We start from the raw sequence: 25,699 nt of genomic DNA on the forward strand, positions 1-25,699 counted from the left end.
CTGTCTCTATATATCTTCTGTTCTAGGGCATCTTCCCATTTGAGACCTCTCTGCTCCACATCTGATTTTACTGTCTGTATGCTTCATTTCCTTGGTCTTTTTTCCTTGGACAGTAAGGTCAAAGTATTTTATGGCAGTTTTTTCTTCTGTTCATTCTGATAATGTGCCCACACCACTGGTCTCTGCTTCTTTATTATACTGGTAATAGGGACCATCTATGAAGACAGCAGAGTCTGAAGATGTGGAGTCAGTTCTTGTCCTTATATGTTTTCAAAGTATGTGTTTTCCTTTTTCTTGCTCCTCCTAATCTTTCAAGCCTGTCAAGCCTGCCTTCCTATTTACTTCATTCCTGATTTTGTCCTTTTGAGTTGTTTGATTTATAGTTGTAATGAATCTCATTTCTATTGCCTAAATTCTGCTTTTGGTCATTGCTCTAAACCATATGTGAGAACTGATATGAAGTAGGTGTGGTTGATTTTTCTTTTTGTAGTATTTTGCACTCCCAGAGTGGGTTTCTGACTTGATTGTAAAAGTTTTGTGCTTTCTGTGTCCTGCTGAGTATTTCCTGCTTGGCAGTGTTGTCTTTCAAGATTGTGCTTCTGAGGTACTTGAAATGAGAAAGTGATTCTAATTTGCTCCTTCCAAAAAGAGCTTTGAGTTCGTTTCTTCCCTCTTGTTAATGTGCCTCAATTTGAAAAGATCAGCTGGATATGAAGTTAGTAAGGATTGTGATTTTTTGGGAGAATAATGCAATAAAATTGTTCTTCAAGACACAGCTGATGTAGTTTTGAATTGTCTGATAAAATGAGAATCCTCTCAGAACAGGAAAATTTGAATAATATTTTTGTGAAAACAATATGTGCATAAACAATCGATCAAGTTTATTGTACAATATCTTGGTAGTTGTAAGGTGTTACAGTATTATATTTCTGTCTTGCAGCTGCATTAGACTAGTGAATAAACTGTGTTCTCTTTATTACAGAATTGAAGACAAAACTGCTGTAGTGCAGGCTGGTGTGATACTGCACAGAGTGCCCACATTTGGGTATGTGATTAAAGAGAAGGACCAGCCTGGTAAACTGGATATAGAACTGCTCTTGCAACTTGGAACCACTCCAGGACCTCTGTACAGTAAACTCAAGAAAGGTGAAACTGTCACCTTTCCTAATGGAGTCACAGTATCCTTTGGGGATTTTTGTTTTATTATTCACTTTTATGCCTAGAGCTATTCATCTTGTTTAAACTATAATAGCCTACTATGTAGTACAGTCATTAAGTTCTGAGACTGACCAGATGATGGCGCTGTGGTGCACTATAGCGCATAGGTGGCGCCGTGGTATGGTACCATGTCAGTTCGTTTCTCTTCCCTGCAAGAGACAGTTGAGTGCATGCACTGGAAGCAGATGTAAGGTCTTTGTTGTGACGGTGATTTGAAAGCGCCAGTCAGACCTTGATATGTCACAGTTTGAGCAATGGGCAAACATCAAGTTCTGCCAGAAATGAGGCAAAACCACTGCCGAAACTTTTGAAATGATGCAGCAGGTTTACGGTGAGGACGCATTGAGTCGCAGTGTTGTGTTTAGCTGGCACCGACATTTTGTGCAAGGACGGGACAGTTTGGAAGATGATGTGCATACTGGTCGGGCACAGACAGTTTGACCGGAATGCAAGATCCAACAAGTTGCAATGTTGGTGCGTGCTAACCGCTCCCAATCGGTAGATGATCTCGCAACAGCAATAGAGGTCAGCCATGGTACTTGGCACAAAATTCTGATGGATGACCTCAACATGTCTCGTGTTACCCAGCACAGTATGCCACAAATCCTGTTGCAAGACCAACGTGATGATCGCATGACGATTTGTGGTGACCTTATCAGTAGTGCTGGCTGATCTGACGTTTCTCAATCAGATAATAACTGGAGACGTAACATGGTGTTTCCTTTACGATCCGCAACTGAAATGACAATCCGCCACCTGGAAAATGCCATCATCACCACAACAGAAAAAACCACGACAAGACAGGTCAAAAGGCAAAGTGATGTTGGAACTGTTTTTTGATTCAAATGAAATCGTTCACATGGAATTCCTCCCAGACGGTGCAACGCTAAACAAAACCCGTTACAAGGAGATTCTTGGCTGATTACGCGATGCAGTTCACAGTAAGTGACCTGGGCTTTAGCGTACAAAGAGTTGGCTGTTGCGACACGACAACGCCCTTGCACATCGCTCTATCCTTGTCCAAGAGGAACTTGCAAGGCAACAGGTGACAGTTTTGCCACACCTCCGTATTCACCTGATCTCGCACCATGCGATGTTTTTTTCTCTTTCCTCGCCTGAAAGCACTCCTACGTGGGCGCAGATTTCAGTCGTCCGAAGAGGTTATGGCGGCCACAAGAGAAGCCATACAGGACCTTCCTGCCAACTGCTTTCAGCGGTGCTTCCAGCAGCTATACTACCAACGTTGACAAACGTGCATAACGGCCAACGGCGACTATTTTGAGGGTGTATGTGGTTCTGTGTAGTGTACGCCGTGTAATGCGGCATCGTGTGCAACATACATAGTCGTATGGGTGCCTATCCTCCAGGGGTCAAGTCTTAGAACTTAATGACTGTACTACGTATATCAGTAAAGGTATGGCACAGTAACTGGCATCTCCAATCAACCTTTCAGCCTTATTCATTATGTCTTGCTCTGTGCAAGGATATCCAGTCTCTATTATCTGCTAATCCAACTTTCCTAGTTATAGGCTTGTAGAGATGGTCTTCTGGGCTGAGTGACTCGGATGGCAGAGCACTGGCTTTCTGAGCCCAAGTTGATGGGTTCAGTCTAGACTCAGCCTGGTGGTATGTGAAGGTGCTCAGATATGCTGGCCTCCTCTCGGTAGATTTACCAACAGTTAAAAGAACTCCTGGGAGACAAAATTCCAGCACCTTAGTAGTTAGTGAGACTTAAAAACAATAATAAATAGAAACTTTCATAAATATCTATTACAATACACCATAAACAGCCATATATTAGGCAGAAGATTACTTTCCTGTAAGTTTTCAATTATACAGTAGAACCTCAATAATTCAAAATCGGTTAATTCAAAATCCCACCTAATTCAAAGAAGCGCTAATTCCCGGAAACATGAGGTACGGATTTGTATGTTATTTAAATTGTTTAATTCGAAATACGGATAATTTGTAGTTAAAAAAACAATGTCAGTCCCATTACCAAAATTTGGACTTTTAATTCAAAACAGCCTTTACATTAAAAAAGATAGTACATATTTTACAGAGTAATTTAAATTCCAAATTTATCCATGTGAAGATAGAACACGACTGCCGGAACATGCTCGGGTAGCTTTCTGTACTTTTACTCACTTTGGTGTGTTTATAGTGTGCTTCATGTTTGCTGAATTCGAGTAAAATCGTAATTCTTTTGTATTCAGTGTTTTAAGGAATGCCACAATATCACGTAGCAGGCAATGTGCTGAGAAGCAGAATCCGCTAACAATGACTATGGATGTTAGGAAAAACAATGACTATGCCGACAGTTGGCGATAAAGCGTGGCTCATATAATCAATTCTTACGCAATTAACAATATTGTCAATGCCGATGAAACTGCATTTTTTTAAAATGCCGAACCTAAACAGACATGGTTTTAAGGGAGAGAAGTGCCAGCCAAGAAACTGCACAAATGTGGGGGGTCATTGTACTGCGTTGCAGTGCACACAGAAGCGAAAGACTTCCCCCTCGTCATCAGAAAATTCGATAAGCCATGATGTTTTAAGGGCGTTCGGGCACTTTCTGTGCAAGTACAAGGCATCTAAAAATTGCAGACAGTACAGCAATCCAAAAAATAAAGCATTTGCAGAGGGGAGCCAGCATAATTTGTCCTTGTCTTTGAATTGTGTGTTTTTTCCTTCGTTGCGTGTGGATATATTTGCTCGTGATTTATCCAAGCGCATTATTTGAATAATATAAATGCACCTTAGGTACATTTTGGAAATAGTTTTTTTCATGGCATTTGAAAGGTTTAAACTGAATCAGGGTTAAATGCATGCAGTAACGGGTTTGATAATATTTTGTGGCATGGTAAGGGTTGGCATTTCTGAACTACGAGTTGGCGGTTAATTCGAAATCACGTAATTCAAAGTGCGATTTTTGTGTCCTAACGACTTCGAATTAATGAGTTTCTACTGTATATGGTACTTTTTTTATTTTATACACTTTTTACGTTAGATTAAATGTATTACCTTTGAATGAGGCTTCAGGTATATCAAACGGTACTCTCTTTGAAAATCTTTCTTGAGACATAAGCATAACCTCTTAATTTTCAAGTTTTCAAGAGAATGGAGGTGCAAATACTGTATATTCCATGGGTGTACTACATTATTTCCTAACTCTTAGCTGTCACTGACTATACATCAATCCAAGGTTGTTTTTTTCCATTCCTAAATTGGTTTGAGCAATTTAGTTTCTTGGCTGAATATGAAACTGAACAGCTTGGAAACTCCTGACCAAATAGCTCACCAGCTACTGTTGAATGGAAAAACCGAGAAGAGAACTGAAATTTGAGAACTTCTAAGATGTTCCAAAGAGAAAGACTATCTGGGTGCCCCTTCCACTATAGCAGAATTGGAGACTGTCATCGAGGCAATTAAGAGTGATAATGCTGCTGGATTAGATAAGATGCCAACAAACAGAACAGAACAGAACTGATAAACATGTTTTGGCCTCATATGAAGGAATTGATTTTAAATTTAATGAACACTTGCACCTCAAGACAGCAAATACCAAAGATATGGTACAAAGCAAAAGTTATAGCGCCATACTAAAACCTGGAAACCCAAGAAACCCAAAGATACGGTGCAAAGCAAAGTAGCGCCATACTAAAATCTGGAAACCCAAGAAACTTCTAACCAGTGTTACCTTCTGTGTCATCCCTACAAAGTATTCGAGAGAATGATTCTCAATCGAATATTAGATTCTGTCAACCAAACACTCATCAACAAACAATCAGGTTTCCGGCCAGGAAGATTGTGCTGTGGCCAATTACTCAACCTAACACAATACAGTAGAAGTCCGTTATAGTGAGAATTCATAACAGCAAAAGAATTACTCGCTATAGCGGATTGTCGTTATACCCGATTTTTGTATAAAAGTCGGAAAAAACCCATACACATTAAAATTCGGTATGAAACGGTAATCAGTTTGTTCAAAACTTGCGTTTCCGCAGATGATACACACTACGGCTTGTTATTTTTCGAAATCCGATACTACGTGAAAGTGTATGTTTAATTTCATTCTGAAAAAAATATACAGTAGTACCATATTTCTACGAATCCAAGATTAACCCCACTTTTTCCTTCAAAAAATTTAAATCAGGCTCAAAAAGTATTTTGTAAAATCACATGAATGCCTTTGTTGTACAGTAGGCCTACGCATTTCAGACTAATTTTAGACGCCGAATATTGGCTTTCGTCATGCCGTAATTTTTTTTGCAGCTGCACAATTATTTTTTATTTCCGAGGTTTTAACTACCACTAACTTATAATTGGCATAATAATACCGAAGAGAACCCGTTGAAAATTTGCCTGCAATACCTATTCCATGCGGCTCTACAATACAACGATCCATCAGGAAATTATTCTTGCTGTCTATAAAACTGTTACTTTTACTCAGTGTCAGATACTGTATAACCGGCCAGATACTGTATAACCGGCTACCTCTACACGCACGTCTCGCTTGCCTCCTAGCGATGTATAGGCCTAATCGCGGACGTTGAAAGTCAGCAAACGAGTTTATTGTGCCACGGTATGGCCATTCCGCCCTTGCAATTTTCGTGCACAAACCTCACAATTTCATCTTCGACTTCTTTAAAGCGTCCTTGTTGCGGACCACTGAATGCATTTTTTTGTAGCTCTTTGTCTTCACACTACCGCCAAATACTGCCTTTAGTTAGGCCTATGCCGTATTTTCTTGAAGCTGCACAATTACTTTACATTTCCGAGTGTTTAATAACCATTAACTTAAAATTGGTATCATCATATCAACGAGAACCCGTTGAAAATTTGCCGTCAATACCTTTTCCACGTATCTTTACAATACGACTATCCATCACGAAAATATTCCTGCTGTCTATAAAACTTAATTTTACTAAGCGTCAAGTACAATAGACGCGTTATAACTCTGCCACTGAGTAGCCGGCCTGTCTAAGAATTCGAAGACTCGCATGTTTTGATGCCATTCTGCAGATTTGAGAAATGTTTTTGTAGAGGCTAATAGAACGTCATTCTCTCTTCACTATTTCCCGAGATCCAGTGACGTTACACACGGGCACTGTACAACCGGTAGTCGCGGCTAGCGATGTATAATAAAGAGGCGGTCGTTTATTGTCAGAGTTTTGTATGTGCGTGCGCGTGCGGCGATGAAAAGAAGCAGCGTGGAGTTACCGCGATAGTTGCCAGTGGTATCCATTAACTTACTGTCAGGCCGCGAATGCAAGACAACCCTCGAGTTTTCGCATGAGATTCTGAGAGAAAAAAAGTCTTGGATTCGGAAAAATATGGTTTCTGTGGCAAACACTTCAGATTTCTTCTTCAAACGGCGTCACCTAACCTAACCGTATATGTATCATGAAAATATATTTGAAACCCATGTAGAGAAATAACCTCCTCGCTAAAAATTTACATGCAAATAGCCTTTCCGAAATTTAACTAGACGCGAGAAGATATGAACTATCCTCTGAAATCAGTGACGTACTCTGCCATATTTTGAGGTGTATCACATTCTTACTTAATATCCGTATGTAACCTTAAAATTAAGAGATAGTTTACCTCAGTCTTTATTTTTAATGAGTTAACAACTGCTATCGGCCACGTTATTTATGCATTTATTACAAAAATGTGTTATCCTCTTTCATTTAGACATTTTATTTAGAGAATAGCAGGCGACGGGCATTACTAATCGACTCCAACATCACCTTCGAATGTCGACGAGAGAGCTCGCAAATGCACATAGTGAGAATACTATACTATACCGAAGATCGATTGCATTTTGAAGCAAACGTTTCAGTTTTCTTATTCAGACAGCGTCACCTATCCTAACTTATCCGTATTATATGTATGATGAAAACACACTTCAAGCGCCAGTAGAGAAATGATAACCTTCTCGCTATAAATATTCATAATAGCTTTTCCGTAAATTTATCCAGACGCGAGAAAATATAAACTAACCTCTGAAATCAATTATGCACTCTACCATATCTCGAGGTGTATCACATTCTTACTAAATTGCAGTATTTAGCCTTAAAATTAATCGGTCATTTAGTCAGCCTTTACTTTTAATGAGTTAACAACCATTATCGGACACGTTATTTACGCATTTATTACGAAATTGTCCCCTTTCATTTCGAATTTTCTTTACGGAACAGCAGTCGACGGGTATTACTAATCGACTCCGACATCGCCTTCGAATAAATTTTCCAGCTAACTCATTCCTGGTTGCCGGCGTTTTGCCCTCGTGTGCTAGGCTGGGCTCATCAGTTGGTACCTAGCACACCTACCAAGACGCTGGCTAGTGCATACCGTGGAGGCCACTGCGTAGGCTAATTGTAGCCACCGGCAGTGCCAATGCACTATGAGACACTTTGTCCCATTATCAAAAATTGATGCCTGCCTGGCCATCAGATGATATAGATGTTGATTCCCATAGGGAATCTGAAATATTTGTTCCGAATGAGTAAATTTATAATACCAATATAAATGGTCCGTTATTGGACATTATAAATTTTCCAGCTAACTCATTCCTGGTTGCCGGCGTTTCGCCCTCATGTGCTAGGCTGGGCTCATCAGTTGGTACCTAGCACACCTACCAAGACGCTGGCTAGTGCATACCGTGGAGGCCACTGCGTAGGCTAATTGTAGCCACCGGCAGTGCCAATGCACTATGAGACACTTTGTCCCATTATTAAAAATTGATGCCTGCCTGGCCATCAGATGATACAGATGTTGATTCCCATAGGGAATCTGAAATATTTGTTCCGAATGAGTAAATTTATAATACCAATATAAATGGTCCGTTATTGGACATTATAAATTTTCCAGCTAACTCATTCCTGGTTGCCGGCGTTTCGCCCTCGTGTGCTAGGCTGGCTATCCTCCGCCATTCGCCTCACATGACCCCACCACCGAAGCCGGTTTATGCGTTCAGCTTCATTCATCGAGTTCATTCCTAAATTAGACTTAATCTCCTCATTCTGAGTACCCTCCTGCCATTATTCCCACCTGTTTGTACCAGCAATCATTCTTGCTACTTTCATGTCTGTTACTTCTAACTTATGAATAAGATATCCTGAGTCCACCCAGCTTTCGCTCCCGTAAAGCAAAGTTGGTCTAAAAACAGACCGATGTAAAGATAGTTTCGTCTGGGAGCTGACTTCCTTCTTACAGAATACTGTTGATCGCAACTGCGAGTTCACTGCATTAGCTTTACGACACCTTGATTCAATCTCACTATATTACCATCCTGGGAGAACACACAACCTAAATACTTGAAATTATTGACCTGTTCTAGCTTTGTATCACCAATCTGACATTCAATTCTGCTGAATTTCTTACCTACTGACATCAGTTTAGTCTTCGAGAGGCTAATTTTCATACCATACTCATTGCACCTATTTTCAAGTTCCAGGATATTAGACCGCAAGCTTTCGGCACAATCTGCCATTAAGACCAAGTCGTCACCATAGGCCAGACTGCTTACTACATTTCCACCTAACTGAATCCCTCCCTGCCATTTTATACCTTTCAGCAGATGATCCATGTAAACTACAAACAGCAAAGGTGAAAAGATTACAGCCTTGTCTAACCCCTGTAAGTACCCTGGACCAAGAACTCATTCTACCATCAATTCTCACTGAAGCCCAGTTGTCAACATAAATGCCTTTGATTGCTTTTAATAATCTACCTTTAATTCCATAGTCCCCCAGTATAGCGAACATCTTTTCCTTCGGTACCCTGTCATATGCTTTTTCTAGATCTGAGACACATAAACACAACTGCCTATTCCTCTTGTAGCATTTTTCAATTACCTGGTGCATACTGAAAATCTGATCCTGACAGCCTCTCTGTGGTCTGAAACCACACTGGTTTTCATCCAACTTCCTCTCAACGACTGATCGCACCCTCCCTTCCAAGATGCCGTGAATTACTTTGCCTGGTATACTAATCAATGAGATACCTCGATAGTTGTTGCAATCCTCATTGCTGTAAATGAAATGGGGCTCATTGTAACAGGCTGCTTGAGACCAACCCTTGTCGACAAACTTTACTATCTGATGGACATAGCATCTCGTAATGTTAGACAAAGAACGGCAGCAGGAGTTGAGAAGAAGAGGCAGGAAAACTCCTTGTCAAGCTATGTTTCGATATGAACCGAAACCTTGAGACTGAGGTTCACCTGGAGTTCACTGACTAGAATTGTGGTGCAGTTCCATACACGAGGGTGACTGGAAAATGTCAGAGAGAAACTTGCTCATGGTTATATCATCACATGTACAACATAGAAGGCACTGAACGGAATCAGTACTGGTGTGTCTTATTTGAAAATCAACCTCTAGAGGTAGGGCTGTATAACAAAAAATGACCTTTGTATTTGTGGAAACTTGCAGGATCCTGAACATCTTTTGATTTGTAGAGAGCTAGAGGAAGCCTGCACAGTGGATGACCTGTTAACAGGAACTGACAAGGCTATTTAGAATGTTGAATTCTGGGTTTCATGTCACATTTAATTGCATTTTGTTATTGAGTTTACCCCATCATTCTGATTCATATATTTAATATCTAGTTATGTAATTCATGCTCATATATGGTAGTTTAGTAATCTCATGTCTTAGATACATAAAAAATAAATTTGGAAGAAATCTTCAAGTATATAGTTAAATCAGTGTTTGCTCCTGTGGGTGTACTGTTTTATTTCTTAACTCTTAACATGTTGAACCGTCTCAAGTTCTTGGGCCTAACAAACCCGGGAGGAAGGTAACAGTTCTGGGAGATACCTTTGACCCTAGTAGAATTGCAGAGCTAGCAAGGTATGTCTAAATTATGATTCATTATAATTTTCATATGGTTTTCCATGATTTCCCATTTTCATACCAGGTGGGCTGTACCTTAATTAAGGCCACAGTTGCTTCCTTCCCACTCCTATCCTTTTCCTGTTCCATTATCGCCATAAGACCTATCTGTGACGATGCGATGTAAAGAAAATTGTAAAAAAATTAATTTAAAATTTCATATCATTTTTTTACTAGGCATGAGTCATGTGAGTTTGTGGTGGGTAATAAGCACATACTAAGTGCAACTTGGATGTTTTCAGGAGTGTGTTCTTTTGAAGTCACATTATTATCACATACCTTGTTGTTACAGTAGAACGTCGATAATTCAAAATTGGTTAATTCAAAATCCCGTCTAATTTGAAGAAGCTCTCATTCCCGGAAACATAAGGTACGGTTTTGCATGTTATTTAAATTAATTCGAAATACGGATCATTTGTAATTCAAAGAACAATGTTGGTTCCATTACCGAAATTCAGACTTTTAATTCAAAACTGCATTTACATTTTAAAAAAGTTTTTACAGAGTAATTTAAATTCAAAATTTATCTGCGTTATGATAGAATGCGTCTTCCAGGACGTGTAGGGGTAGCTTTCCGCACTTTCACTCACTTCATTGTGTCTACATTGTGCCTCATATTTGCTAAGTTTGAATGAAATCATAATTCTTTTATATTCAGCGTTTTAAGTAATGCCACAATATCACTTGGCAGGCAGTGTGTGGAGAAGTAGCATCCGTGAACACTGGTGATGTTGACAGTTGCCGAAAAAGCGTAGCTCATATAATCAATTCGTACGCACAGAACAATGTCAATGCCGATGAAACTGCATCTTTTTTTTTTAATGCTGAGCCCAAATGGACTTATGGTTTTAAAGGAGAGAAGTGCCAGCCGGGAAGTCATACAATGCTGGGGGTCGTACGGAAGCGAGAGATTTCCTCCCCTCATCATAGAAAAGTTCAATAAGCCATGATGTTTTAAGGGTGTTGCACACTCTTTGTGCAAGTACAACGCATCTAAAAAATGCAAACAGTACAGTAATCCTAAGAATAAAGCATTTGCACAGGGGATCCAGCATAATTTGTCCTCTTCTTTGAATCAATGGTTTTTTTCCTTTCGTTGCGTGAGGTTATGTTTGCCAGTGACTTATCCAAGTGCCTTATTTGAATAATGTAAATGCTCCTTGTTGGATATATTTTGGAAATGGTTTTTCCATGGCCTTTGAAAGGTTGAACTGTGAATGCATGCATTAATTGGTCTTAGAATACTTTGTGATGCGGCAAGGGTTGGTATTTCTGAATTACGAGAGAAGTGCCATGGCGGGAAATCAAACAAGGATAGAGTCACTGTATTGTGTTGTAATGCAGAAGGAAGCGAAACTTTCTCCCCTCATCATAGGAAAGTGCAAGTACAGGGCATCTAAAATGCATATAGTACAGTAATCCAATGAATAAAGCACTTGTACAGGGGAGCCAGCATAGATTTCTCCTCGTCTTTGAATAATGCTTCCTTTTTTTTTTTAAAACGTTGTGTGAGGTTAGGTTTTTCAGTGAGTTATCCAAGTGCATCATTTGAATACTGTATATACACCTTGCTGGATACATTTTGGAAATATTTTTTTCCATGACATTTGAAAGGTTTAAACTGTGAATCAAGCTTAATTGCATGCAGTAATGGTCTTGACGCGTCAAGGATTGGCATTTCTGAATTACGAGTTGGCGGTCCCTATGACTTCGAATTAACGAGGTTTTACTGTACAATATTGTAATGTTAGCCTTTGAGTAACAAAAATATGTTCCTAGTATGAATGACAACCTGTACTTCTTTAAGGTTGAAGTTACTTCATTTTTTAATTGATTGTTATACCTCTTGTAACTTCAAAGATTTTCAGTACCGGTATGTTAAAAACACATATAACAGTGTAACATACGTGTAAAAAAAAAATACGCACTATTAAACAAAGAATGATATGTTTTGTTCTACAAGAATATCCTCAGATTCTATCCAATCACTCATGTGCATATATGTTCAATATTGTTTATGTTGCATAAACTTGTCAATGATTGTGAATTGGGGGTGTTATGAACAAGAGAGACAAATTATGATTGTATTATTCGTCCACTGTCACCTTAGTAACTTGGAGAAAGTTTCTGGGGATGTTCTTGTAGAACAAAAAATGTCATTCTTTGTGTTGTAGTGTGTGTTTTTTTACAGGTATGTTATAGATTTATGTGTTATAATTAGAGCCCCGTGCAGATATACAAAATATTATCCGCATCCGCACTTCCTTCATTTGCATCCTCATATTGTTATCCGCGGATATTGCAGCTATTTTACTATATTACACCCAAGGTACTGGAACGGATCGATTTGTTAACATAATGCAATAGGCCTGATACCTGGTACCAGTCAACCCACAGTGACAGGTTTATGAGGAATTTCCTCTTGCGACAGCTACCGACATATTGAGCAGTTCTCTTCCGGAACCTTTGTTCCTTCCTTCCACTAATTGCGGACAGGAGCCAGTTAGGCTTATGTCTGATTTACAGCTTTTCAAGGCTCTTGATATATATTATATATATATATATATATAAAAGTATTGTTTGTGAACAATACTGAAAGAGGCTGATTTATAAGAGCTGCTAAAAGAAAGCCACAATATAAATACAGTATTAGATTATCATGACATATATATATATCAACATTCTCCCTTTCAAGAGTCATCTCACCACAAGCCAAAATAACTGCATAAATGTATGAAAGACTGACTTGTTGAGATTTCTAGAGTATACTTGAGTAAAAATCAATGAACATCATTATTTAGAAGTTATCAGCAAAATTATCTGTACTGCCCTACAGTTTTCAGTTGCTCTAGTTATAATTAGTGTTTTCGACAGACTGAAAAGCTTTATAGTTATATTGACCGAGTTGACACTGAAAAGTATGGCTTCCTTCTTATAAACTCTGTTAAGAAGTTTTTCAAGGGACCACAAAAAAAAGCTTCTTTAGCAGGGAAGTTCTTAAAAGGGGTAATGCCCGAAAACTTATTCTGTACTTTGACATACATGTGAAACACACAGCCAACAGATTCCTTGTTTGTGAACAATACTGAAATAGGCTGATATATAAGAGCTGCTAAAAGAAAGCCACAATATAAATACAGTATTAGATTATCATGACATGTATTTTTAGAGATAAAGTAAAATACTGTAATTGAACATACTTTATTATAAAAATTCTTCATAAGAGAAGGGAACATATTATATAAAACCTTGCACAAGAGATAAAGGAAATACTAAGAACATTAAAACAGTAAATGGTGACCGTACATTATGTAAATTCCATACCGGTACTGCATAAGACATTAAATACATTTCCAAACGCAAAAGTCTAGGCACTTACTTGAAAAGAAATTGTCCAGGGTTGACTGTTTTTAGGTTTTTTACTGCTTTCTTGAACTATAAACCACCGAGCTGGATAGCTGCAGTCGCTTAAGTACAGCCAGTATTCAGTATTCGGGAGATAGTGGGTTCGAACCCCACTGTCGGCAGCACTGAAGATGGTTTTCCGTGGTTTCCCATTTTCACACTAGGCAGATGCTGGGGCTGTACCTTAATTAAGGCTACGGCCGCTTCCTTCCCATTCCTAGCCCTTTTCCTGTCCCATCATCGCCGTAAGACCTATCTGTGTCGGTGCGATGTAAAGCAAAAAAAAAAGGAACCAACTATAAACCTCTCCATTTCCCACATTGCCTTCCATGTGTTCTGAGGCACACTGACTGAACCTTCCATAAATCGCCTCAGTTTTTCACACCCGCCGACATCTGCTTTAAGTTAATGGTAGCAGACGGGACATCGGCAACTTATTCTTAGAGATTCTTAGAACCTATTCATAGGCGTATATCGCCCTTGCATTCCTACTAGTTGTCACGGCCACGGGCGTAGTTTCTGGCTGTTTCGCAAGTACCGCATGGACAAGCCGATATTGAGTTTATTTTCCTGCTTTAATCCTCTCATGCTAAAGGTAATGAAGAAAAGAAAAGCAGGTTCGAAGTTGCAGAAATGAGTGCATGGGAATGTATTGGGGTATTACGTGCGAGTGATAAAGGTGCAGTAGCAACACTAGCACATCTAAACGTAAACAGTTTCTTCCTCCGCGAGAATTTTATTTCGTGTCTCCTCATCCTTGTGCTACGTTCTAATAATGCGATGTAATAATTTATGAGTGACACGATAATACAATGTTTAGCTCGTATAAAGGTAAAAATAAAAATAACTTTCAATTTTATGCCAACACGTGGTATCACAATGCCTCTCGTGTATCAGGCCCCCTCTCACCAACACTCAGCTGGTTAACATTCGTTCAACTTCGTAGACGATCGGGATCTTTTGGCCGGCTGTTTGGCGGCATAATATGTATCAGCTGGCAAGTCGGCTGTTTCTTGCATAGAGTTGGGATGTTTCTTTGTTTCATAATAGTTTATTCACCTAACTAATAATGGAAACGGAAAATCTTATCACTTTAGTTCCAAAACGTAATTTCCTCTACGACAAGACCCATAAGCATTATTGCAACAACAATGTAAGAGAGAATGTCTGGAAGGAAATAAGCGAGGGAATGAAAAATCAAACAGGTTAGAATATTCAATTTTGTGGTCGATTAGGCCTATACGGTACTTTATTTCACAATTATTGTTGACCTTATTTCAGAATCATATTATCATGTTGGAGTCCATATATAGTACGGTATGTCAGTACGATAATTGACATGGCTTGGAATGTACAGTATTTACCATGAACAATTTTGTAAGTGGCATTCCCTACGGTTGTCGTTCATGTATTCCTAACAAACAGTACGGTAATGCATAAGAAGCCGCTGATGTTGATGCCACCTCGATTAATGACTTCACCCTGTCGCGGCACGCAACTTAATGCATTAATGTTTTATCAAACCACCCATTGCATGCTTTGTGTTTCCCGCGTAGAATCCCATTCAATTCTATTGTGCTTGATGTAAACGGTGGAGTGGAAATTATGACTGATGGGTTCGATTCGATTCCACAAGGTGTGAGTGAGCATCTGGTGTTAGTGTTGTCATAGTGTGATGTCATATGGCCTTGGCAATCCCGGAGAGGCTCCATGACAGCCGCAGACTGTCTAACTCAGGGTTCAAGTTGCATGGGGACTGGAGGGTTCTAACCATGAGCTGCTTTGAGCAGAAGTTTTCTATCTCAAGGGGCTCTAAACTTTGAACTGTTTAACCGGGAGATATATTTACAACAGAACACTTTAAGCGGGGTAAATATACATATATCTTAATGCAACTGATCAAGGGACCAAGAATATCACACTTCTTAGGAGAGAAATCTTCTTAACCGAGTTTCACTGTATCATAGCTATGGAAATCTCTTTAAAACCCTCAACTGAGGAACAAATACAATCCTCATAGTGTCAACAAAATACTAGTGTGTACTGTAAAACATTCTTTGGAGACCTTAAATGCTTTAACTCTAATCTTTTATGAAACAGTTGACTTTTCTAGCTGTTTTGTATTCTAGTTCTTACAGACTCAGGCTGCAGTATTTGAATAGAAAATACTTTCTTGAGAATTAACAATCCCTTGTGAACCATGTGACCTTGCCGCGGTGGAGAGGCTTGCGCGTCCCAATGAAATAGATAGCTGAGCTGCAGGTGCAACCATATCGGATGGTATCTGTCGAGAGACCAGACTAACAAACGGTTCATCGAAAGAGGGGTAGCAGCCTTTTGGAAGCTGTAAGGGCGTTAGTCTAGATGATTGACTGTTATGGTCTTGTTGCACATGATAAATTTCATATTTGAGCCTGTATTGTCAAAAAGTATCAACTTGGGAAAATCTTAACAACAAATTTCCACCTTTACAATAATCTAAATCATCTTTATTAATAAGACTACATTAAACTACTGTATATTGGTGATACATGTTTCATACTCTTATGGGACATCTTCAGCCACACATAAAATAATTGGAAATATTGTAAGGACACATTAATATTAGTGAATAAAAAGTCTATGAATCTTGTGACACTGTGTATTAGCATCTTGTCAATCTTGAATCTTAAAATAACACAAACATGAACATGATGTGAACAACTTCATAGACTTTTTATTCACTAATTTTGATGTGTCCGTACCATATTTCCAATGATCTTATATGTAACTGAAGATGTCCTATAAGATGACGAAACATGTACTGTATCACCAATATAGTTTAATGTAGTCTTATTAATAAAGATGAGTACAATATTGTAAAGGTGGAACATTTGTTGTTAAGATTTTTACAAGTTGATGATATGGCCTTGTATTAATACTCAACATGCCTTAGATGTGTTGATACTGCTACATAGCTGAAAGCAACGGCAAACTACAGCCGTAACTAACTCCCGACGACATGCAGCTCTCTCTTTATGAATGATCTACTAAAATATTCCAGATGTAAAATAGTCCCCATTTGGATCTCCGGAAGGGTACTACACAAGAAAGGGCAATCATCAGGAAGATGGATACTAACATTTTGTGAGTCGGAGCATGGAATGTTAGAAGTTTGAATTATTGTGGTAGGTTAGAGAATCTGAAAAGGGAAATGGGTAGACTAAAGTTGGATGTAATTGATATAAGTGAAGTGCGTTGGCAGGAAGAGCAGGATTTTTGGTCAGGTGACTACAGAATTCTCAACACAAAATCAAACATGGGAAATACAGGAGTTGGTTTAATAATGAATAAGAACATAGGGCAGCGGGTAAGCTACTATGACCAGCATAGTGAGAGGATTATTGTTAAGATAGAAACCAAACCTGCCCACCACAATAGTGCAAGACTATATGTCTACTAGTTCTGCAGATGAGGAGGAAATCAAAAGAATATATGAAGAGTTTGAAGATTTAATATAATATGTCAAAGGTGATAAGAATCTAATTGTGATGGGAAACTGGAATGCAGTGGTAGGCCAAGGAAGAGAAGGTAATGCAGTAGGAGAATTCAGATTTGGTCAAAAGAATGAAAAGGGAAGTCAGCTGGTTGAATTCTGTACCAATCATAATTTAGTGCTTGCTAATACTTGGTTCAAACACCACAAATGGTGACTGTATACATAGACGAGTCCTGGAGACACTGGAAGGCATCAAATAGACTTCATTATGATTAGGCAGAGATTCAGAAACTAGGTGTTGGATTGTAAAACTTTCCCAGACATGGACTCTGATCACAACTTGCTGGTCATGAAATGTCATTTGAAGTTGAAGAAAAGAAGGAATGCAAGGAGATAGGATCTAGACAAGTTGAAATAAAAGAGTGTGAGCAGTTGTTTCAAGGAATATATTGCACAAGGACTAAATGAAAAGCCTGAAGGAAACACAATAGAGGAAGAATAGACAGTCGTGAAGAATGAGGTCAGTAGAGCTGTTGATGAAATGTTAGGAAGAAAGGAAAGATCAGCTAAGAATCAACGGTTAACTCAGGAGATACTAGACCTGATCGATGAATGATGAAAATAGAAGAATTCAGAAAGAAAAAAAAAATGGAGAGGGCAGAAAAGAATACAGGTGATTATGGAATGAAGTGGATAGAAAGTGCAGGACAGCTAAGGAAGAATGGCTGAAGGAGAAGTGCAAGGATGTTGAAGGTTTTGTGGTCGTAGGAAAGGTAGATGCTGCATACAGGTAAATCAAGGAAACATTTGGAGAAAGGAAAACAAGGTGTATGAATATGAAGAGCTCAAAAGCAAAACCACTTCTAGGGAAAGAAGACAAGGCTGAAAGATGGCAGGAACATATCCAACAGTTGTATCAAGGTAAAAACGTAAATGATATGGTTCTGAAACAAGAAGAGGCTGTTGATGCTGATGAAATGGGAGACCCGGTATTGCCCTACCCTAGGCACTCCAGTATATAACACACAACTTCGCGAATAAATATATATGAATTGTACCTTAAAATTCTTTTAGAAGAGAGATGTGTTCATTACCAATTCCAGGGACCCACCAACCTGCCCAAAAATGTATGTTTACTTTTATAACACAATGAAAGTTTTCACGCGCCATCGACCATTAGCCGGCCTGCTACGAGCACGGCCATTGGCCGACATGACGTCATTCCCATAATTCGTAACTTGCTGGTTCGGTTACCAACCAGCGCAGAATAAAAACGCAGCAAGAAACATACCAAGAAAAATATGTAATTTAGCAGCTGTAACCTATCTTTCCAAATCCAGGCCAAGCTCTGTCATGAGAACATTGGCCCCCTTCGGGGGCCACATTCCCTTCGGGGGCCACACTCCCTTCGAGAGGCTCTTAACTCGCCGCGGCACATACTGCCCGCACGGCAAGAAAAAAAGTAATTTAGTGGTTGTAACCTAAAACAAATTTTAGTAATTTAGTAGCTGTAACCTATCATTGGAAATCCAGGCCAAGCTCTGTCATGAGAACAGTGGCCCCCTCTCCCTTCGAGAGGCTCTTAATTATCGCCGCGGCGCATACTGCCTGCACGGCAAGAAAAAGAGTAATTTAGTGGTTGTAACCTAAAACAAATTTTGCAGCAGTTCACTGGACATTTCCTTAACAGTTTGCAGATCGCTGGCAGCTCTACTGTATTTGCTGGCAGATCGTAAAGGACGCTTCTATCAGCAATCCTGTGAACTAAAAATAAAAGAGCATCGCTGGCCGCGGAGCTTTCGTGTACAGCAAGCAGAGTGAGTGGAGTGCCTACACTAGGGCTATGCCGGGAGACCCAATTTTGAGGTCAGAATTTGACAGACCTTTGAGAGACCTAAATAGGAACAAGGCACCTGGAATTGATCACAATCCCTCTGAACTACTGACTGCCTTAGGAGAATCCAGCATGGTGAGGTTATTCTATTTAGTGTGTAAGATGTATAAGACAAGGAAAGTGCCATCCAATTTTTGACAGAATGTCGTTATACATATTCCCAAGAAAGACGGTGCTGACAAGTGTGAAAACTACCACACCATTAGTTTAGTAATATCTTACACCTGCAAAATTTTGACACGGATTTTTCACGGAAGAATAGAAAGACATGTTGAAACAGAGTTGGGAGAAGATCAGTTTGGCTTCAGAAGAAATGTAGGAACACGTGAAGCAATCCTGACTGTATGTCTGATCTTAGAGGATTGAATTAAGGAGGACAAGCCCACGTACTGGGCGTTCGTACATCTAGAAAAGGCATTCGATAATGTTGGTTGGACCAAGCTATTTGAGATTCTGAAGGTGATCGGGATCAGATGGTGAGAATGAAGAATTATCTATAATTGAAAAACAAAAACAAAGAAGCAGCAATTCAGAAAGGAGTGAGGCAAGGCTGAAGTTCCCCACTCCCCCCCCCCCCCCCCCCTTCACCTCCTTTTCAGTGTTTATATAGAACAGGTGGTAAAGCAATGCAAAGATGAATTTGAAAAGGGAATCATAATCCAAGGAGAGGAAATCAATGCCCTGAGATTTGCCAATATTATTGTTATTTTATCTTAGACTGCAGAAGATCTGGAGAAATTGCTGAATGGTATGGATGGAGTCTTGGGTAAGAGTACAAGATGAAAATAAATAAGGCCAAAACAAAAGTAATGGAGTGCAGTCGAATGAAGTCAGGTGATAATGAAATATTAGATTAGGAAATGAAGTCTTAAAGGAAGTAGATGAATATTGTTACTTGGGTAGTAGAATAACTAACAATGGCAGAAGTAAGGTGGACATAAAATGCAGACTAGCATGAGCAAGGAAGGCCTTTCTTTAGAAAAGAAATTAGCTCTCTTTGAACGTGTTTCCATCGTGGCTGCTGCTTTTGATGTAACATGCGCCTAGAGGATATTTATGCTCTTTTAAAGGAGATAGAGTCTGATATGGATTTCGACAGTGATGGTATTGATATTGAGGATATCAGTGAAGTGATAGAGAGTTATAATATTGATAGAGGTGATGATTTGCTGCCAGAGAGAGGAGGAAATGACACTGACCTAGGGCTGACCACGTTGTCGGATGACGAGTTTACGCCGAAGGCGTATGCATTTTGAAGCACCAAATCTAGTTATGTCAAATAATAATTTGATCCCTGAATGCCCTGAAATAGATTAATTTGGGGTATTTTTGAATTAAGAGACGTTGATATAGATGTTGATACCCATAGGGAACTTAAAATATTTGTCCTGAATGAGTAAATTTATAATACCAATATAATGGTCCATTATTGGACATTATAAGTTTTCCAGCTAACTCATTCTTGGTTGCCTGCGAGAGTAGCGGACGAAGCAAACAAATTTTATAAACAGACAGTTGATGCTAAGTTTATGACAAGTTCCGCCCTACATTTATCAATATTGTGTGTTTAATTTAATCTTTCTGCTGTTAATTGTGTGTATGGCGTGGCATTGTGTGTAAATATAATAGGCATAGCCCATAATGCAAATGAAAATTTCTAAGCATCTTCTTAATGGACAAAATTTTTGCCACCTCGTGTGGAATTGAACCTTGGATCCCATACATGAACTGTCTCCAACACTGTAGGAACAAACTAGTGAGTTAAATATCATCTCGAATTATTATTCTGTAGTTAATGCTTGTATTTTTAGTTTAAAGTGGCAATAATATTTGATGAGGTTGTTAGCTGAAAAAATTCAGCACTGGGGTCGTACCAGCCTGCCCGAGAATTCAGCAGCGAAAAGGTTAAGACACCCAGGACTTGTTCAGTAAGTTTCTGAGGGAAGTGTAGGGGGTAAGAACAGTAGGGGTAAATCAAGGTGTGAAAATGACAAACAGATTAGTGCAGATGTAGAATGTAGCAATTATGTAGAAATGAAAAGGTTAGCACTGGATAGGGAGCATGGAGGGCCTGCATCAAACCAGTCTATGGACTGATGACTCAAACAACAACAACAACAACAACAACAACAACAACAACCTGAGTGAAAATCAATAAACATCATTATTTAGAAATTACCAGGAAAATTATCTGCACTGCCATAGTTTTCAGTTACTCTAGTTATAATTAGTGTTTTTGGCAGACTAAAAAGTATGGCTTCTTTCTTAACAAATCATATACCATAGCTCTGGAAATCTCTTCAAAACCCTCCAACTGAGGAACAAATACAATCCTCATAGTGTCAACAAAATACTGATGTGTACCGTAAAACATTCTTTGGAAAAATTAAATAATTTAACTCTGATCTTTTATGAAACATTCTTCAAGAGAATCAAAGAGAATTGTAGTATTAACATTTGTAATGGTTTTGTTTGGTTGTTTGATGAAGTGTGAACAAAAAACAAGTAGTTATTCATTTTGTGTAAAATCAAGATATGTTCCTTTATATTGAAACAAACACCATTTAGAGAAGCCCATTTTCTTCTTCTCCTGAACTGGTTATGAAAAATTTGATTCAAAGCTGGTGAGTACACAGATCCACCCTCAATCCTTTTTTCAAACAGTTGTCAAATAGCAAATTGGTTTAGGAGAAATATATACGTATTATAGACCTGTGCCTTTCAACATTCAGTTTGCCAGCCTCTGTAAATTAACTAAGCACCTCCATAATCCTCTATTGTACAGTGGAACCTCGATTCTCTGTTTTTATAGGGACCATGGAAAAAGAAAAAAGAACTACAACACGGGAAAACAGAAAATCCGGGAACAAATGGAAACCATCAACAATTTGGCTAAACATCACAAAAATGAAATATGTATAATTATAATATAATCTTACAAACACTCCTAAAACAAACCAAACCAAACCAAACCAAACCAAACAACAGCCCCAATGGGCTTTCGCCTATGAAGCGACCGCTGTTCAGCCCGAAGGCGTGCAGTTTACGAGGTGATGCATGGTCAGTGTGGCAAATCCTCTCAGCTGTAATTCCTGGTTTTCTAGGCTGGGGTCGCCATCTCACCATTAGATAGACCCTCAATTAAAGGTAATCACATAGGCTGAGTGGACTTGTAACCAGCCCTCATATCCAGGTAAAAATGCCTTACCTGTCCAAGATTCGAACCCGGACCCTCCGGGTGAGAGGCAGGCAAATTTGACCGCAGGGCCGGTTTCAAACATTAGTTCCTGGTACGTGAGTTAAAAATCTTTATAATTTACATTCAGTTTTGCCGAGGAAACTTAGTCAGTTTCGCATGAAAACTTCTTTCAGTTTAGCAACTTAGATCAGCCAAGCTCTTCGAAAGATCTAATAACGCCAAGCCAAACAACAATCGACCACAAGTAGTTTTTAATTCTCTGATCTAATAAAATAAAGCACATTGGATACAAAAGCGCTAACATGATGTCGAAATTCCTTCTTTTTTTAAATCTTCGATTGTAATTTGGTCACCAGTATACTGTTTGTAGTGAGTTTCTGGAAATTTAGTACCGCGTAAATTAGGCCTACATCGAATTTGAAAGGTTATGTTGAACTCGAGAATATGGTTTCGAATGTAAGTATTGATTCTCCAAAGTTCTCGAATCATTATATTCAATTCTGCCCGTCACTAATCACCAAGCCTGGTCTTGCTAAATACAATCAAATTGGAAAGAGCGAAACTTCAGATATCATGGTTGTTCATGACCTTGAACTCAGCTGGAAAATGCACTCGCTGCACAAGTCAGTACTGGTGGAAAATGATACAAATTTTCTAAATGCAACGTTGCGTTTTAAAAGGACTGCGGTTTTTATTATTATTATTATTATTATTATTATTATTATTATTATTATTATTATTATTATTATTATTATTATTATTGTTATATTTGCCTTTATTTGTAGTGGCGAAGTTAGGACTCATGGTCCTCTCTTACACTTAACCACACTTCATTAACATAGTACATCTGAGAGCAATATTCATAATCTTATCTTAAAACTACCATTACAAACTAGAAACAAAATATGAAACAAAATAACATAAACTCTATAAATATTCTTAGTCATGTCTTCAACTATCGTTACAAGTTAAAAGTTGATTGACACTAAATACCCTAAGCACAGTAAACGTACATTCATACACACATTCACTCTGCCAGATTCATTCAGCCTGGCGGCACATATCGAGGAGATGCTCACGGCAAGACAACTTGAAGGAATTTAAGGATTGTATGGCTCTAATGTTGTGGGGGAGAGAATTCCATATTCTAGCTCCATTTGCAACAAAGGAACGGCTGAATGCTGCTGACCTGCTGAGAGGGATAGCAAGTGTACTGCCAGAGTGTGTGTTATGCTGGTGGAAAGAGGATAGGAAATTGAGTTGTGAAGATAAGTAGTATGGGATATTCTCTTTTAATACTCGAAAGATTAATACTGCCACGTGGAGGTTTCTATATTGTTCAAATTTTAGAAGGGAAAGTTGTCGATAATAAGGGGTAACATGAACATCATAGCGTAAGGAAAAGATAAATCTAATACACGAATTCATAGCACGTTGTAATCGGTTTAGTTGTTCTCTCGTGGCATCAATTAGTACTACGTCACAGTAGGAAAATATAGGGAGGATAAGAGTATTTATAAGCCTAATTCTCATGTTTAGTGGCAGCATATTTTGATGATATTTTAGTGGGTGAAGGGACGCGTACACTTTTCTACAGATATTTGTAATGTGCTCTCCCCAGTTAAGATTCTCGTTTATAATTACACCAAGATTTCTTACCGAGTTTTCGTACGGAATAATTTTACCAGATAAAGTTAGTGGAGGAATGTTTTTGTTTTTTGCCGCACTGATTTGTTTCGTCTGCCCAACAATAATAGCTTTAGATTTTGATGGATTAATTAAAATACAGTTTTCATGAGCGTATGCACAGATATTATTTAAGTCAGAGTTCATATAACCTATTGCTTGATTGATGTCTGAAATTTTGGAATGGTAATAGATCTGCAGATCGTCAGCATACAAGTGGTATTTACAGTGTCTTAGCCGTGTCGATATATCGTTAATATAGATAACAAAGAGAAGTGGTCCAAGTACAGAGCCTTGTGGTACTCCTGAAAATTTCATTACCCATTCGGATGACCTATTCTGAATAATTACGCGTTGTTTTCGTTCCGTAAGATATGAGAGAAAGAATTCTAGGGCTGTCTGTCCAAGGTGAAGCGATTTCAATTTAGCAACCAGTACGTCTATATTTACTGTGTCAAAAGCGCTGCTAAAATCAAGAAGTATAAGTAACGTCACCTGCCTTTCGTCCATAGCGCGTCTCATGTCGTCTGTAACTTTCAGCAGGGCAGTGGCCGTACTGTGTCCCTTTTTGAAACTCGATTTTAAAGGGTCAAGTAGTTTGTATTTATTTAAATAGTCGGTTAATTGCACGTGTATTATGCGTTCAAGAGGCTTGGAGAGAGATGAAAGTATGCAAACAGGTCGATAATCTGTTATAAGTACAGGTGAGGAAGTTTTGGGAACAGGATTTATAATGGCATTTTTCCACATTTTTGGAAAGAGGCCACTTGTGAGGCACGTGTTGTATATATGAGTAATGGCAGGTAGAATAATGTCAATGATGTGTTGTATTATGAGTATGGGTATTTCATCAGGTCCTACAGCAGATGATGTAATTGATAATACCTCGCGTTTCACGTCAATCTCTGTGACTTCGCGAAATTCAAAGAATGGCCTATTTGGTGGTGGGTGGTTCAGAAGAGATTTTATAGTCTGTGATATTGTGCGTATTTCCGGTTTAATTTTTACTTCAGAAAAATGAGCATTCAATCTCTCCAGAGAGATGTCTGGATTACATGGCTGGGGCAAAGCTTTCCCAATTCCAATGGAACAAAGTTGTTTCCAAGTGTTTGACACATTTAAATTTCCAGCCAGGTGATTGTAAAAAGAAAATTTCTTATTTCGAATTATTACTTTAATTCTATTCCGAAGTTGTCGATACTGTTCAAGCGCTCTGGAAGAGTGTGTGCGTCTGTAGAGCCGGTGTAACGCGTCACGGTGAGACATCATTTGTTTAATGTCATCGGTCAGCCATGGAGAAGGAGGTCGGGAGACTTTGGCCGTACGGTTAGGTGCATGTTTATCAAGGAGACCAAGTATAAGTGAACTTAAAGTTTCAACTTTCTTATCGATACCGTTTATATTTTTTACGTCATCCCAAGGACTATTCACGGCGTCAACTCTCAGATGATCTAAGTTTATATGTTTAATGTCCCTGAATGTGATGTATCTGGACTTATACTTCGGTACTTTGAGCGAGTAAGATAAGTATATTAAGTCATGTGTCGATATACTAGGGGTAGGAATTTGTCCATGTGATACTATTTTCTGTGGGTTGTTAGTGACCATTAAGTCAATTAGTGTATGTGAAGATGAGGTATGATTTGTCGGTTTTAGTGGAAAACGTAACATTCCCAGTCTTATATTAGGACCAAAGCAGTAATAGGCAATCCCAAGACCTCCCTTGCCTTTATGTATGACAGGTGCTACATTTGTTCTGGTCTCGATAACATAATCGAACATGATAATATTAAAATCCTAGATTTATGTTAAGAAGGAGCAGTTTCGATTCCTGCATGGAATTACAAGATATTAGAATCATTCCGTATTGACGATTTTCACTTTACAATGGAAAAAATTAAATGTATCCTCGTAAC

General features: G+C 38.7%; 1 protein-coding gene across 1 annotated transcript in view; it reads left to right on the forward strand.

The window, feature by feature from the left end:
- Positions 1-25,699, forward strand: part of LOC136858032 (zinc phosphodiesterase ELAC protein 1) — a 120,435-nt gene that overhangs the window by 69,905 nt on the left and 24,831 nt on the right. The window contains exons 5-6 of the mRNA XM_067137247.2: positions 983-1,177; positions 9,981-10,079. Coding sequence (XP_066993348.1) covers positions 983-1,177; positions 9,981-10,079 — 294 coding nt within the window. The remainder of the gene's footprint in view (positions 1-982; positions 1,178-9,980; positions 10,080-25,699) is intronic.

Source organism: Anabrus simplex, chromosome 1, assembly GCF_040414725.1.
Source record: "Anabrus simplex isolate iqAnaSimp1 chromosome 1, ASM4041472v1, whole genome shotgun sequence".
Lineage (NCBI taxonomy): Eukaryota > Metazoa > Arthropoda > Insecta > Orthoptera > Tettigoniidae > Anabrus > Anabrus simplex.